The 18,067-nt window shown below is 39.4% G+C and overlaps 1 protein-coding gene across 1 annotated transcript; it reads right to left on the reverse strand.

The window, feature by feature from the left end:
- Positions 1-866: 866 nt before the first annotated feature.
- Bpnt2 (3'(2'), 5'-bisphosphate nucleotidase 2) lies at positions 867-17,407 on the reverse strand. The gene is made up of 5 exons (XM_059253824.1): positions 16,928-17,407; positions 9,269-9,431; positions 7,992-8,087; positions 3,094-3,255; positions 867-1,779 (listed from the first exon to the last, which is right to left on the reverse strand). Exons 1-5 carry the CDS (start codon positions 17,306-17,308, stop codon positions 1,508-1,510), a joined length of 1,074 nt encoding a protein of 357 aa, XP_059109807.1. The 5' UTR covers positions 17,309-17,407; the 3' UTR covers positions 867-1,507.
- Between the last annotated feature and the right edge of the window lie 660 nt (positions 17,408-18,067).

Genomic DNA, 18,067 nt, shown 5'->3' on the forward strand with positions numbered 1-18,067 from the left:
GGGCTTTGGACCCTATGACATGCGAACCTACAGTGTGCATGTCTAATAGGCTAGCAAGTCCCTCCTGCTCAATTTTACCTCTAAAATAGGAAAATAAATTGAAAATTGCTTTAGGGTTACATTTTTAAGAAAAGAAAGTATGAGAAATTCCTCATTAAAGTTTATAAGGATATCAAAGCCACATGAAAAACATGATTATTTACACTGATTCTCTAATCACACTAAGAAAAACCACTCGCACTAACAAATACAGCTCAGAAAACAAGTTGCTAGAGCAACACAACAAATCCAGATCAGAAAACAAGCTCTTGTTATAACAACATGACAAATGCCACCATCTTTTTCTAACCATATTTTGCCAATTGAACAAAAAACACATCATCAATTTTGATGACAGTAATCTGAGAGGAAACTACAGGCTTGTGTCAAAAGTGATTCCTTTGAGAATCTGGTTATTGAGTCTCCTAACAGCTAAAAAGGAGCTGTGCCCATTCTTGATAATAAGAATAAGAGAATCTCTACTGATAAACCTGGCAAGGTTTCAAAAATCTACTAAAACAAAATTCCTGAAAAATAACTAAAACTAGTCAGTCCATCTAATGTGAAGTAACTTTCAATTATTACAGAATCATTTATATTCTTACAGTCTTACAGCATATTTTATCTCTAATGAGAAAATACAGCAAACCATGATGCTAACATTGAAACTTAAAACCAACTTTACAGGTAAAGACTAAATGCTGGTCAATAGAGAAAGGATGAACGAATGCACCTTCCAAAAGGAAATGAAAATCAACAGTAACATGGCAGAAATGTTGAAACCATAGATACACTTTGATCAAAACAAAACACACATTCACAAAAAGTTCCAATTATAATGCAGTTCATCATTTGTCTATATTTTCTATCAGCTGGTGAATCTGTTAGTAAAATTTCAAAGAAAATAAACTACTTAAGCCTTTTCTACTAAATCCATAGAAATGGTAGATGAACAGAGCACTTGTTGCATATTAAGAATATGAGACTTCTTGTGCTTTCCATCTGAGGAGTAAAAATCACCAATGACTTTATTTTCAATAAGATACAACCTCAAAGTTACACTAAACATCTACATAAAACCAAGCCTTCCTCAAACCCAATTCTATATGAAAGTATCAACAGTGCAGACTCATCACTTGTTGAGTGAAAATGGTGACTCATAACAGTGTAGACTCAGCTCTAGATTTTAATCCACAAATATATATATACATATATATATGTGCCTTGTGTATGACAACTGTATGAAAATAGTCTCAAAAATAAAGACAATACTTGAGAAATGAAGCAACCTAATTTCCCTGATTTTGCGTCCTATTACAGGGAAAGTAAGTCTCTGATGCTTCATAAGTACTTCCTAAGTTCAGGATGGCCTTAACCATGCATAGTCTCCACCAGTCCTTTGAAGCTTCCAACAGTTCAGGCTGAACAATTTACCCCTGGAAAAGTTGCACCCTGTGGTCAGGAATGCTTATTGATGTCCTGACTTTTCTAAATCTGGGAGTTTTCTGACCAGAGCTTGGTGGTTCATTTTGATGCTAGCAAGGAGTCCCCCTTCAATACCATCAGACCCAGTATAACTGATCTCTTCACCACTCAGAGTGGTCATATGCCCTCCAAGGGCTTTTAGGATGGCATTGCCAGCACATATATCCCACTTTTTGATGTATGTCACATGAATATATAGATCTGCTTTTTCTTGACTCATATCAGGCACATCCAAGAGTGCTAAAACTTTATAACCTAGAAGAGAAAGAAAAATTTAGGTTATTACTCAAATGACTTAATAAAAAGTGTGCAAACTTTTCAAGTACACAGTTGAAGGGAACAGGATGAGATCTTTATGAGCATTCCACACTGCCTTTGCCTAAATCTAAAAACATAATCATGCTTACAAGTCACAACCCCAATATAGGCTCGACATAGCAACAGTACCATCAAAATAAGCTTACTAATATAGTTAAGCTAGTCTCAATTATAGGAAGCCAGTCTATGACACATATTTTAAAAGAGCACTACTCCACTGTCTTTTAGTAACGAGGTACAAAATTAAAAAAAAAAAAAAAAAAAAAAAGAGGAGGAGGACATCACATCTAGAATCCAGTTCATCTCAACCCTCCTAGCTATTCTGGACATTTACTTTTCCTAAATAACCTAACAGGCATCCTCTAAGGAAAAAATCTAGGAAAGCAGTATATACAACTGGCAAATTAAACATATCAGGTTGAAAAGTGTCATTTTTCTCCCATCCAACTACTTCTATCTTAGCACTGCTGAAAATGGACTGGAACACAAATGGTTTCTGATTTTAATTTATTTACTTGAATTAAAAAAATTTTTGACATGATAAATATTCATCAAATGGCCTTTTCAAGCCAAATCCAGGTTACTGTCTGCTCTTGTACAGATCTCATAGTAATAAATTAAACATTTTTAAAGGTGGTTTAATTAAATAATAATATGCCAAAAACTACACATGGCTCACACTATCTGAGTATTTACTACTGTCCATTTTCAGAACTGTGGGCTCTGATTTATAATCAGGTAGTAAAGAGCAGGAGATATATGTTAAAATGGGTGAGCATAATACTTTCTTGCTCATCCTAGATATACAAGTTGAAGAGTTTAGTGATCTAAGGTTTAGCCATTCTAGCAATCTCTAGGATGATGCCTGATAGCTTTCTGCCATAGAAACATCTCAAGTCTTCCATCTTTCCTCCTGACAGGCCCACCATTAAACACATAGGACAATTATTTTAGAGTCAGGTCACATTTAGAGCAGCCCTGCTGGTGTACGGGTATACACTGGGGGCAGTATGCTTTTGTGGTAATTTATGAAGAGCTACCATGAAGTAAGACTTGGTTTCTGACATAGGTAATGGTAATGCAGTCCTACCCTAGAGATGCCCCATAGGAGTCTGAGCCTGTCTCCAAAGTACACTGCCTCCTTATTCTATGCCTATGTATAGAACAAACAATTTGGTCTCCTGAGAAATCTGTGCCCATGCTGGAACATGCTATGGAACCACAAGATGGGGAGAAGCAGGGGGAACATACCAGCACCACCAGCTGGGATGATTGATGTCTGGTTTCCAAAGGTCTGCAGAGCAACCTGTTTGACCATCCCAGCATGAGAGCGAGACACAATGATCTTTGGGGTCTTCTCATTGTAGGAAGAACGGGCTTTCACATTTGAACCACCATCTACCATTGCCCAAGCTGAAAAGCAAATGGGATGCCCATTAACAGTCGTGAAGGTTTATAATTCCAAAGCATTATAAAAATTACAATCTTCAGAACCAAGTGACTGAAAAAGAAAAAGTCATTTTCTACAGACTTAGATCATTTCCCTCAGATATTTTTTTTTTTTTTTTTTGGTTAAGTACAAAAATTACTTAATTTTTTAAAGTAAGAAAATAGGCATGCATTGAAACAAAGCTTCCAAGTGCTCTGTGTCCTTCACAATTAGAATAGCTATCAAATATTTGGCATAAGAATTCTGGTACCCTCCCCATTACCAAATGGACTCTATTGAGACCACCTTGTAACTCAATTCCTAGCTATACTTAGCCCATTTTCTTTCCTCCCTTCAAAAATTTCACAGTCCTTAACAAACATCTTGACATTGAGTTCATCATCAAAGTCAGATTCAGGGAGCATAATCTGTGACAAGAACACAATTGTTTGGATAATTCAAATTTCAAACTTGATTTTCTTCTATCTCTACTTCTGATACAGTCACGGTTTTATATACTTGTATACTGCTTATTCTCCCAAATGGCTTTAAACACACAAAATAGTTAATGAAGTGAGTTAGGTTTATAGACTGTCATATCAAGGACCATGTCCTGGTGAGTCGTCTTGACATACTTGTGAAGAAGGAACCTCAACTGAAGAACTGTTTCTATGAAACTGGCCCATGGGCATGTCTGTAGGGTATTTTCTTGACTGCTACTTAATGTAGGAGGGTCCAGCCTTTGTGGCAGTACTATCCCTAGGCCAGTGGGCCTGGGCTGTATAAGGTAGCTGAGCAGCTAAAGAGATGGTTCAGCATTTAAGAGGACTTGCTGCTCTTCCAGAGAACCTGAGTTCTGTTCCCAGCACAATGTCAGGTATCTCACAATTGCCTTTAACTCCATCCCAAAGGATCCAATTGTCTCTACTAGCTGCTGTGGGCACCCTTATATGTGGCATACACTCACTAAGACACATTCATATACATAAATAACACTTTAAGGAAAGTAGTTGCGTGTGGGAGCCTGGGAACCAGCCAGAAAACAGCATTCCTCTATAGATTTTGCTTCAAGTTCCTGCCTTGGCTTTCCTTGATAATGGACTGTACTTTCCAAGATGAAATCAACCCTTTCCTTCCTATGTTACTTCTGGTCATGGTGTTTATCCCAGCAACAGAAAGCAAAGTACGACAGAGCATAAAAATACAAAGTCAGTTGAGTGTGGAAGCTCATACCTAGAATCCCAGCATTAGAGAAGTTGAAGCAGGAGGGCTGCTATGAGTACAAGGCCACTGCAGAATGCACAGTTCCAAGCCACCCTGGCACAGAGTGTGAGACCCCCATCTCAAAAAGACTGAGTCAAAGAAACAAACTAAGGAACGGGTGGTGGTGGTACAAGGAGGTTTGAAAGGAGGGAGGGGCTTCCAGAGATAGCTTGAAGTGCATATTGGGGTTTAAGTTTTCCTCACTCTGGGGCAAACAATGCAAGAAAGCAAATTTAGTCAAAAGTAAACCAGTTAAATTGCTTTTCTAACATTCACTCACTATGGGATACCATGTTTAGCAATGAATGTAGTTTATTCCTGGCTACAGGAAAAAGAAAAAAAGAAAGAGAGGAAGGTCTGGGTTTCTGAGTCACCATGGATGATGGCAGCCATCTAAAAGCTATACACAACCACAAGGGAAGTGAATATAAAGCCTTTTCATCTATATCTCCAGAGTAAGTAGGAAACAAAGACAAATCCAAACAGATGAGAAAGCAAGGAAACAAACACTGCAGAGCAGCAGAACAACTGCCAAATACAATCTCTGTGTGTCTACCCTAGCAGGAGCTTCAGAGAAGTACCAAGAGGTTGGTCAATTCTCAACGATGGGAGAACTCAGCTAATAGGAGCCAAGGTTCCTTCTCGACCCAAAATTAGTCAATATAACACTTAGAAAAGACATGGAAACTGGGGAAGTGAGAGGAAGAAGACATCTTTGACATTTGGAAAGGCAACTACAGCTGTAAGAAGGCAGTGGTCTCCCAGGAACAAGACAAAAGAAATAAAGCAGGTGCCTAATAAGAAGCCTCCCATCTCACAGGGGAGAAAGCTCCTGGAGAAGGAGCATCCAGTGGCATCCGATCAAAACGCCCAGAAGACTAGGTGTCCTACGGGAGAAGTGGCCTGCTTTCCAAAACAAGGAAAGACATGGGGCTAAGAAGTGCTGGAAGCTGTTCCCCATGCAAAGTACAGAAGGCAATAGCTTTGTGGCTAGAAGAAATCCACCTCACTTGACAGGACTTTGTTTTAAGGAAGCAACTATATAAATCCATTCCAGGAACATGCAGAGAAATGAAAATATTGAATGCCATGGGGGAATAATGGTTAGCTGAGGCAAAATACAGTACCTGTAGCTTTAAAATACACTGGAGGAAAAAGCTCACGAGTACTTACCATAATTTTGTGTTTGTATTTATAAAAAGTTTCAAAAGGTGAAAAAAAATCTCTAAATTCTTTTCTAATTAGCATTCACTAACTATTCTGTTTTACTAAGAAGTGAATTTACAATGCTCTACCTCTAGGGGTCAGTATTGTATAAGATACCAGCAATTACTAATTCAGTATTAAAAAGGCACTTCATGTTAAATATGCAATACATTAATATATAGCACTTACATGGATAAATATTTTTTAGTTTTACTTTTAAATTATGAGTAAGCTGTGTGTAGGTCTGTAAACACGAGTGCAGATGCTAGGAAGTCAGAATAGGGTGCAGATCCCCTGGAGCAGGAGTTTCAACAGGGAAGCTGAGAACTGAAACTTGGGCCCTCTGCAAGAGTAAATAGGTACTCTTAACTATGGAACCATCTCTCTAGCTTCAATGAACATATTTAAATTAGATTTAGGTGGCAAAGTAAAAGAGCAGCTACCTATTGTGTTTATTTTATGATAAATAAAGAAAAGCTCTAACTGTAATCTCCTAATACCTAGCACATGAAGTCCAAGGTAGCACAATGTCTCTTGCTCCTCTGACTGCATTAGTTACATTTAGCTACACAGAATGTAAATCTGATTATTGTGGCTCTGCAAGTAAGCCTAAAAAGCAGATGTGGTTCAGTGGTTCAAAAACCTAATGTTTGTTTTTGTTTTTTTCATTTTATAAGGTATACTGTGATTATATATATACACATATATATATGCAGCCCCAAAATATAATCTTGAACTTTTTTATTTTTAACATATTTTTATTATTTCAGTGTTTCATACATGCATAGAATGTTTTTATTTTTTAATTTTAACAGCTGTAAGAAACTACCATACAAATTTGAGGATGACACTAATAGTACCCATAATACATGGTCATAGTTTTCAATACTGGCAATGCGGACATTGTCATCTTGGAGAATGGTGGTGCCAAAGCTCATAATATTTGTCCTATGAGTTGACGGGAATTAACCAATTAAAAGCACCACAAATCCTCGCAGCAGTCAGCAATAATATTTATACTAACTACTCTTCCCCCACAACAGTAATAACTTATGTTGCCATGGTGAACATGAGACTACTACCCATACCTTAGAAAACCAGAAGAACACAGGCAGCCTTGCTGAATGAGGAACTGTACTGTAATATCTTCCCCGCTGAAAGGACTCTAGCCAGTTAAAGCATGGCAAACATGGCTCTGGCAAGCCTTGCCCTTCTCCCCTATTCCCTCTGCCTTGCTAAAAAAACTGTTAGATTGCATTCCTAAAGTTGGTCATCAAGGTCTATTCCCTTATTTGGCCACTTCCTCCTCCTAAGGCTGACTACCAAGGCCCAGCTAACAAAAAACCCCTTTGGCTCACCTAATTACTATGCCCATTAAAATTAAACACCTCATCCTAACACAGGGTTTCTCCTTTCATCTTTATAAACCACCATTTGCTTATGGCCCCCATCTGTCTCTGCTCTAACCAGAGGCAACCAACAAGTACCCCTTTCCCCTCTCCCTTCTTCCTTTCCCTTTCTCCCTCATCCTCTATCTTTTGTCTTTGTCTCTTATTTCCTGTCCTTTGTCCCTCTGCAGCAAATAAATCAACTTTATGTTGAGAACTTGGTCTTAGGGTGTCTTCAGCCGACTGCAAGGTTCCCCACACCTGCATCCACTGTCTTTGGCAGGGCTATAAGCAAAGGTCATAGCCTAACTGAGGAAGAAGTTCCTTGACATGGTTACCCATGTCTTCTTACAACACAGCCATCAGTGACCTGACCTGCATTTTGTAGGAAACTAACAAACATGAGTATGAAGAAAGGACCTTAAGGATCTCTAAAAGATGTGTGCTGTAGCTACCAATGGGGCAGCTACTCTCCCACTTCTGATGTGTAAGTATCACTCTTCTTTATCACAATATCGAGCTCTGCATGATACAACAGATTTGGCTAGAACAACTATACAGCTTTACAAAAGAATCCAGTGTAAGAATCCTAGGCCTCACCTCCAAGAACACCATGAAAGAAACACAAGACACCTTGCTGGAGAATGTTTCTACCTAATAGTATTTCCAAAAGATTATTTTTTCTTAGAAAGCTGTGTTTTTTCACATACTATCAGTGTCAACCATAAAATCCTCACTGTAGTCAGTAGTGTACATGGGTGGGGGACAGATTCAATTACTAAAATCCTAGAATAATGGTTAAGTACTATAGACAAACAGTTCAGTAACACTCCCTCTCAAAGGTGCTCACGTATACTTCATACCTGTATATTCAGAAAATGGCTTATGAATAACTCCTAGCACAGGTTTGCCATTCACAGCTACACACACCATGGTAGTGACATACTTTCGAAGATCCTCTAGGAGAAAACAAAAAGGCATGGCTGTTAAAGTATTGTGTTTGATTTCAGTACACAACAGGATACTTACTTCATCAGAATTTAGATGTGTGAAATACCTTTCACAAGCAAAACTGCCCTAAGCAGGAGAGCTGCTAAGTAGTTATGAGATCTGGTTACCTGGGCTAATCACTCAGTCCATCATTTTAGTAACTTCAGTTCTTGGGGCAAATTAAACTTAGTTTCCTAACCGATATAATACTGATAACAATTATTTATCTTTAGATATAAATTAAAGTAATTTTTAATTTTATAATTAAATTTAAAAATCAAGTTAGAAATTTAAAAAAGTCTTGTACACAGGGATATATGATCACTAATTATGATGATGTACTCAGGCCACTTAATTTAAAAAACTTCTTTTTGCCAACAAGCTCAATAGTCTATGTTTCTACTATTTACTCATAAAAATCAGTTTTGCAACTTTAGTCATTAAATACACACACACACACACACACACACACACACACACACACACACAAACACACGCCTTCTCTTCTTAATAGTAATAATCTGTTGAGTACATATTATGGTTCAAATTTAGTATACAGAATGCCAAGGTGAAAAAGTACAAATTCACACATTCTAGGGGTCTTACCTTATAGAGGGACAAATTAATTTTAACATATACCAGAAAAGAGTAAAGCAGGAATTAGATACTGCTGTGTAAAAAAGAACCTGAGAAAAGATCAGAGATGAAACTTGAGCTGGGCAAGAATAATGTGAACGTGTATGTGTTTGGGGATTGGTGGTGATAATCTTGTTTTGCTACTTTTTACTTTCTGGCTCCATAAAATTTAGTATTTTGAATTCTTATGTCAGATGTATATATACCAAAACCTGAATTCTTAATACTCAAAGTAAATATTATATTCTGGCTAATACTTTTCCTCAGTACTAGCTGTCTAGTAGTATGCTCATCAGAGGAATACACTATGGTATGGGAAACAAGAGTGAGAATCACCCATCCAGTCTAAATGGTTCATAAAATACCTTAATAACCTATCCTGCTTGTCTGGAAATCTAATTGGATTCTTAAAATCTAACTGGAAAATTTGTAAAGTATTTGCCCCCATGCACATACTATCTGCCCTGGTCTGTGTTCTCTAATATAAACTGACAATCTAACATTTAGGATTCACCTGTGTATTCCTGTGTAGCATCAAGCGGGTCAATCCAGACAGTCACACTTTCTGCAGGTACCTCCTTAGGAGCAGCTATTTCCTTCAGGATGTCCTCAGGAATCTTACGATTCCACACAATGACCTCCTTGTCAGATGCATCCACATGTTCCTCAGTATTTATCTACAGTGGAAATAGTTGGTGTTACAAAGGAGAAAATCATTATTACTTAATAAATCTCAAAAAATGCATCTCAGATAATTCACATAAATTCTTATTAATGAAAATCTTAAAATATTTCAAGGAATTCAATGCAAAATTTAAAAAAAAGCATCATAAAAAACACTGCAGTGACATTTTATCTTCAAATACTTTCTAATCTAATTTTCAAGTTTAGTGTTTTGGTTAATGATGACTGAGACTCCAAGTACAGACAGAGTCCTAATACAAAATGAGAAACTTTATCAAAGAAGTGAGTTAGTCAAGGCTGAATCAAGAGTAAATGTCTTGAGGGGTCTGAAGTTGTGGCATGTCTACAGTCCAGTGGAAGGGAGGGTGATGGAAGAGGAGTATGCCTCAGGCCACCCTTAGGCTATAATCATGGAACTCATTTTTAAAAAATAGTAAAAAAAAATTCTAAAGTCTGAAAATAGATATTTTTATAGAACACTGGATATAAGCAACTACAGTTAGAAGCAAACAGAACAATAAAAATGCAGTTATACAAAGGATTTGCCTTAAAAACAGAATTTGAATGCTAAAGGATAAAATGGCTGAGGGAATTAATTGTCTACAATGAACCATTTAAGCAGTAAGGAAAAGAAATCCTGGATCACTAAATAGATAAGGTAGCATATTACAAAACCTAAATAAATTGAAATAAGCAATCAAAAAAGGACAAAAAAAATGAATGTCTAGCTGTCTTGTAACTATACATCAAAGATGTATTGGACGGTAAGAAGGTAAAGTAAAAATTTCTGTCTTTTCATTCATATAAGAAAAAAAATAAAACATAAATCTGATTTATCATAAATACATAAAATTGTGGAGTGAGGAGAGAATACATATATTTTTATTTCATGTATAGGAGTATTTTGTCTGCACGAATATCTGTGTTATCACATATGCCTAGTGCCCTGGTGGCCAGAAGATGGTGTAGAACCCCCACGAACTAGACTTACAGATGCTTTGTGAGCTGCCATGTAAATGCTAGAAACTAAACCTGGATTCTCTCTAAGAACAGCATGTTAACTTACTCATCTTGAATAGCCAAGGCATACATTCTCTTGCAAAACACCCATGAATATCTGCACAGTCTAAACCAAACGTAAATGTTCAACTAACATTTCCTATTTGAGGATACTATTCTTAGCCTATGATGGTTTGCCTTTTTTCCCTCTCTCATTTATTCTCCCACACTCCTCTCCTGTGTTAGCAATTCTGCCTCCTTCATGCTCAATGTCCATGGACTTCAACAGTGAACTAAGTATAACAAAAATCACAAAAGCTTAGGACTTCCTGCAGACAACAGTTTTCACCAATCACTAACCATCCCTTCTTATCCCAACCTGGCTGCCCTCAAAGAAGTCATTTATGATAGGAATGGAAATGAAGTTTTCAAAGAACCTATAATTTGAGTGGGTGATGTCAAATGTTTCTTAAAACCAGAAAATTGTACACTGACCATAGGCTATTCCTGTAAGTGATGCCTAGTCTTGCAATTCCCACCCATTCTTGGCAACTGTTTATCTGACATCGTTGTGTATTAGCCTTAAGTATTATTAAGTATTATTAAGGACGCATTTCTTTTGGCTAGCTGTTTTTCTTTGTAAGTCTGCCTAGTGCTCACAAAATCTAGTTCTCATTTCCTTCCCAGGCATATAAAAGTTCATAGTTCCAATCTCCCTTGCAGCTAGAAAACACATTAGATGTTCTAGCCAATGAAATACAGACAAAAACATGACACATCTAACTTTTTGGCTCATGAAAAGAAAAAGTTTTCCACGTTTCTCTGCCATGTTGCCATGGCAGAACTACAACATTAACATGGGTCAGAGTCACAGTATGAAGGATAGCTTTGCTGGACAATGTTTCTACAGAATTGCCTACTCAGTCTTTCGTGATCAATGTATTTCTCCTTTCATATCTAATACTCTAAGTAGTTTAAGAGGCAGAATAAATTCTTACATGTATGATTCAATTTAATTTGATTCTCTTCCTCTAAACCTCAACATGGAAGAGGAACAGAAGGGAAAAATTGTAAGTGGTTTGAGAGGTAGGAGTAATATAAGATACATTTAAAAAAAAAAGTAAAAAGAAAGATGCAGATCTGAAGAGATAAAAATCTTAAGGGAGGTATAAATCATTATAGATTATGGTTTTAGACACAACATCCCATATCCACTATAATGGATGATAGTGTACCCAGATTTTTTTGATCTATGTGTGGCAGCTGTAACATAGCAGATGTGATTTATAACTTTTAAAATGGAAAATGTTAATTTGTGCAGCCACAGGAGGGATCAGCAATCATATATTTATTGAATATAAAGGTTGTTACATTAGTACCCTATATGTACTTATATGTATATATAGTACATATATACAGGTATTCAGGCTAGTCTTGTAACTTGGGACTCCAGAGAGGTGAAACAAACCATTCTTCCTCAGTACTATGAAAGCTCAAGGCCCTAAACACAGTTAATACTGTTAGGATAGTTCAGTCAATTTGGGGTTGAAGGGGCTTTTGGACTTTAGAAGAATCAACCATCTAGTGCATTTATCCATAAACAATTATATAATTAGCCAGGCGGTGGTGGCGCACGCCTTTAATCCCAGCACTCGTGAGGATCTCTGTGAGTTCGAGGCCAGCCTGGTCTACAGAGCATGATCCAGGACAGGCACCAAAACTACACAGAGAAACCCTGTCTCGAAAAAACAAAAACAAATAAAAACCAATTATGTAATTAATATGGTTTTAGATATAATATCTCACACATAATTTTGTATATGCACTATAATGGACGATAGGGTACCCAGATTTTTGACTGAACTTATTATTTCTGGTTGTGGTTTGAGTGTTTCATGAAAAATTATTGTTTAAAAGAGCAAATGCAGTAAAGCAGTTCTTCAGCCTTATGTTAATGGACCTTACTCAATCCTGTGAAAACCTGAAGAAACAAAAGGGAAAGGAAAAGGGAATGTGCCCCTTCAACATGATTGCTGGAATGGAGACAGAAATCTTTCCTCTCCTCTGACAAAGACTTACATTATTGGGTCCATGGTTCTTATGCCTTTGGGGTTTAGCTGAACCATACCACCAACTTTCCTGGGTCTCCAGTGTGCAGGCTGAAGACTGTGACTTCTCAGCCTCCTAAAGAGCCAGGTCCTCCTACTAAATATCCATCAGCTATTTCTCTGGAGAATGGTTACTCTCAAAATTATAGGCTGCCATACCTGTCCTATTCTATTTTCACCTTCAAAAGATGTTTTCTTACTACCTGCCTCTCAAATACAACCTTGTAACAGTTAGAAACCTTCTTCTGTTTTAGATCTTAAAAAACAAATACCACAAAAACTAAAACCAACCAAACAAAACTAGACTCTTCTAGTTCCATGTAACAGGAGCCAACTCCTCAGAGGACCATCTTTTTATTCTTAAGACTTACTATTATTCACTGCCTCTACTTCCTTACCAGCTTACCAATTTGGCTTCTTCTACATCATGCTACAAGACATGTTCACACAAAGGTAACTAAACAGCTCCAGAGAGGACTGCCATTAAGACCTTGCTAAGGGATGGGAATATAGCTGAGTATTTGAGAAGTTGCCTACCATGTGTAAGGCTCTAAGTTCAATTCCCAGCACTGCAAAAAGAAAACAAATAAAATAAACAAACAAATGCATAAAAAAATTGAAAAGGTCAGTTTCTAGCACACAAGTCCAGCAGCTCACAAATGCCTCTGATCTCTGAGGGAATTTGTGCTCATGTATACACACCGACAGCCACACACAATCAAAAATCTTTTGTAACATGCTTCTTTTAAAAGAAAAGGTATTACTCTTCATTCATTTTTTTCTTGTAGGACTGGGAATTGAACACAGAGTTTTTCATTATGGTAGATGTTCTACCACAAGCCACAGGTCTGGTTTAGTCATTTTTATGTATCCCTGAAGACTCATTATCCTTATCTATCTCCCTCATCTACAACCACAACACACTTAAAAACCCTCCAGATTTCCTTATAACACTTTGCTTCCTAAATCTCTGAGCATCTACTCTGTGTTCCTTTATTCATCCAAAACACTGTAGCTAAGATTAAAGTTTGTTCTATCACCTCTATTGCTTTTACCTAGAACCAGGCAGGTAGTTGCAAGATGGCTGTCAATTACCACTGCTTTGAAGCAGTGAAATTAAGCATTGCCAAACTGCTTAGGGGTAAAGCAGCTGCCCTGAAGACAGAGAATAACCGATGACAAAAGGAAATGCAGCAATCAGAGATGAAACTTGTGTTTGACTAGGCAGCATGCACTTTTAGGGAGTGCTGTCCATCTAAGCATGAGCTCACAAACTAAGCCTGACACTCATTTCCTAAGCAGGGCTGTTTGGGGGCATTATAGGATGAGCTCTATTCACTTGATGTTAGTTAGCATTCTACCCCTGGGTGTGATATCCTAAAGTGTCACTGGCCTCAGTGAGGAACACTGCTTCCCCCAACCCAAGTGCTCTAGAGAGACTCCCATTATAGTCAAATAAAGTGAGAACATCAAACAGGCAATTTCATGCTTCAAAAATGGTGAGAACATCAAACAGGAAATTTCATGCTTCAGACTCCAGACAGAGAAGTAGTGGGGAAAAAGGAAAACATACCCCTCTCATTTTGAAAGGCAATGAGATTTAAAAGGGGAGGGGAGAGTTGTGTCTTCTAAATGGTTACTTTGCACTAGGAAATGAATTGGATGGAGAACATCAGGTAAGCTTCATAAAATAAATAAATATATAAATAAATTGAGGTGAGGCTTCAAAAATGAGAAGCATTGAGGATAGTGCTATTGGACATTGAAGTAGAGGGGAAAAGGAAAAAAACAAATCGAAAATCTAAGGCTAGGTCTCTACTTAAATGGCTCCATTTGTTTTCTAGTCTAATAAATTGGAGTAAAAAGACATCCTAAGTCCACTGATGTACATAAATGAATACAACATTCTGTTATATCAATCAATACCTAACCTGAACACTCAAGGCAGCCAAAGATTCAACCACAAGAAAAGTTATTTTCTATTAAGTCACTGTGTTAACATCTCAAATCCAAAAGCTTAGTGTTATTTTAATAAAACATCACACTACCCTTGGTAGTTATTCCCTTTTCTAATGTGCAAAAACTTGAGCACTTATATGTACACCAACACACACAAACCACACACACACACACACACACACACACACACACACACACACACAGATGTTTAAAAACTTACCATGTAGCTGACTTTATCTTAATTTAATAAAGCAGCTTTGCTTGCTACATTTCTGTTGTGGAATATTTGTTGAAGATGTGTTATATTTGTTTATGCTGTGGAACATTTGTTTAATGATACAAAGATGCGTTGTATTCTTTTATGTTGCATTTGTTTAACTCTGTGAAGCTGTGTTACTTTGCCTCTCTGAAATACTTGACTGATCTAATAAAGAGCTGAATGGCCAATAGCTAGGCCAGGAGAGAGGATAGGCAGGGCTGGCAGGCAGAGAGAATAAACAGAAGGAGAAATTTGGGGAGGGGAACAGAGAAGAAAGAGAGAGGACACCAGGGGCCAGCCACCCAGCCACACAACAAACCATAGAGTAAGAAGTAAAGAAAGGTATATAGAATAGAGAAAGATAAAAGCCCAGAGGCAAAAGGCAGACAGGATAATTTGTTAAGAAAAGCTGGCTAGAAATAAGCCAAGCTAAAGCGAGGCATTCATAACTAAGAAAAAGTCTCTATTTACTTGGGAGCTGGGTGGCAGGGCCCCAAAGAGCAAAGAGTGAAAAACAACAACAAAAACTCACATTTTACTAACAGTAACTTAATAATTGCATGTTTTTTCCTTCAAGAGGAGCTCACATAAGCTGTGGAGTGTTATGAACCTGCCTACCTATTTGCAAAATAGGCACAAATGAAATATACTTTTAAAATTGCTATGAAGTTCGATTAAAGTCCTATGTGACCACTATCTGGGCCACCAGCTATATTCCAATAATGTATTCATTACAGTACTATATAACTATCATATATCAATAGCTCCCAAACTCCCATTTTTTTCCACAAACATTTAAGGAAATTCATGTGTTTTGAGAATACAACAGCATTTCTCAAGTATATCTCACATCTAAATGCAAATTATTTGCCATGGTAATAAATAAAAGGGTAAGGTGGAAATAATCAGTGTTTTGTTTGGGAAGGCATTAAAAAAAAAAATCCACTAATGTCAATGACATCTGATATCCAGCAGCTTAACAGTTGAAATGTTTCATGGGGGAAAATGGGGGAGATAATGACACAAATACAGGAATGAAAGAAACCCAAAACAGTAATGTAAGAAGGGAAGAGCATTATATCAGATAGGAGATTCTTCAATGATGATACTCTAATTCTTTGACGATCAGGAGGTCAGGAAACTCCCAAAGAAACCTGAGTTTAATATTTACTGTTTATCTAATCAATAAAACTCTTGAGTGCAACTTTTCTTTCCAGAAGCCAAAATCTATTGTTAGGTGATACATTTAAAAGATCTGTTACATTATGCTGAGCCCTTTCCCCTGAACTACAATAAACTGGAAATGGCCCATTGAAAAGTCAGAGGTTGTTGAAGATACAGCATTCAAGAAGCTGAGGTTAAGTGGATCCTGAATTCAAGTCTAAGCTAAGTTAGTTCCAACTCCACCTGGACTACTTAACCCTGCAAGAAACCAAGCATGTGCGCGCGCGCATACACACATACACATACACACACGCACACACACAAAGAGAAAGCAGCCGCAATGAAACGATTAATTCCAGGAGAAAAAATAATAATGATGTCTAGATTAAGAAAATGTCAACTCTTATCCAAGAAACCTTCCACAGAGAAGGTAGATGTTTACTTAACTCTCTGACATAAATAAGAATCTTGAGTGCTAGGACACACCGAAGTGAAACTTCAAGCAAGCCTATCTCCAAACGTTTCCTTGAAAAGCAGCACAAACTACAGAGTCTTTATAAACGGGGTCTTGCTACTATACAGCTTTGGCAATTCATGAGCACATCCCCTTCCTCCCGATGCTCTGCACACTAAACATCTACAGGCCTTGGCCTAGCTGCCCGGGGTTATCTGCCAGAAAACACGGACTCAACAGCCACGATCTCCTCTAGGCATAAAATCCTAGGAGAACACAAAGGCCCAAGGGGTTCAACCCCTTTTCTTAGAAAGCAGCCTGTTACAGCCGTGTGGTTCACTTAGCCAGCATCCCGGATCCCGGCTTCAAAGCCCAGCTCTCCCAGTGCGGACACACCCGCCACCCACAACCAGGGAGAGGAGGAAAGCTACAAGTTCCCCCAGCTCCACTTGCATGACCTTGCACACGTTACCTCGGTGTCTCCACGTCTGCAGGTCCGAACGCACTCCGGGCCTGCAAGAAGGCAGGCGGGGGCCCAGCACCCACCTGCACGTTAGGGAAGGCCGTCTTGAGCAGGTAAAACATCTTGCGGTTGGACAGCACGTCGCCGCTGGTCATCTTGTCCTCGGCACCCTCGCGCGTCTTCCCCTTGGACTTCTCGTGGAGGACGTTGCTCTCGCGGACCCGCCTCACCTCGTCGCCGCCGCGCTCGGCCGCCAGCACCGCCACGGCCAGCATCTCGCGCAAGTCCACCGCGCCCCCATCGGCGGCCGCCTCGGCCGCGCCGCCCGCCGGCTCGCCGCCCAGGCCGAAGAGGCTGAAGCGGCCGGCCAAGAAGCCCGAGTAGAGGTGGTAGAGCACCCCGAGCCCCAGCAGGAAGAACACGGCCACCCCCAGCGGGGACAGGCGGATGCCCATGGGGGCCATGGCGCGCAATGGGCGCTGGGGCCGCTGCAGGCCCGCCGCTGAGTCCGCTACAACGGCGCCCGCTTCCCGGCGCCCGCGCGCGCCATCACCGCCCGGGGAAAGCCGCCCCGCGCCCCGCGCCCCCGCCCCGAGCGCCCGCCCAGCAGCAGCCGGCCGCTCGCCCTTCCGCGTAGGCCAACGGCCGACCGCGAGGTGAAAGGGGAGCTAGAGTGTATATCCGGGTTACGTGGGGGGGAAGGGGCGGGGAGTATCCGAACAGGCCCCGCCCTAGGGCGTGCCCATAATTGGGGGCGGGGCCTGGGCGAGAACGTGGCTGTTTAAGGCAGGTCCATGGCTCCTGTGCCACTAGAAGTGTTTGAAATAGAGCCACAGTGACAGTGGCTGCCTATCACTCTGATTACTCAAAAGAGGACCACGAGGCATTTTAGAACGAACCTACTTGAGCCTCCCTCGTGGCGCGTGTACTGTGGGCTGAAGCTTTAAATCGCCTGCCCTGGGGCTTCCAAGCTGGGCAGGGCTGATGCAGAGGGAGGAATGTCATTTAATTCGTTTTGCTGGCCTTGTGATAGTTTAAACCAGAGCTACTCAAACGGTGGGTCTCACCCCCTTGGGGTTGGAATGACCCTTTCACGGGGATTGCATATCAGATAGCTTGCCTATCAAATATTTACATTACCATTCATAACAGTAGCAAGATTAGATATGAAGTAGCAACGAAAATAATTTCATGGTTAGGGGTCCCCACAGCATGAGAAACTG

Source organism: Peromyscus eremicus, chromosome 2 (assembly GCF_949786415.1).
Source record: "Peromyscus eremicus chromosome 2, PerEre_H2_v1, whole genome shotgun sequence".
Taxonomy (NCBI): Eukaryota; Metazoa; Chordata; class Mammalia; order Rodentia; family Cricetidae; genus Peromyscus; species Peromyscus eremicus.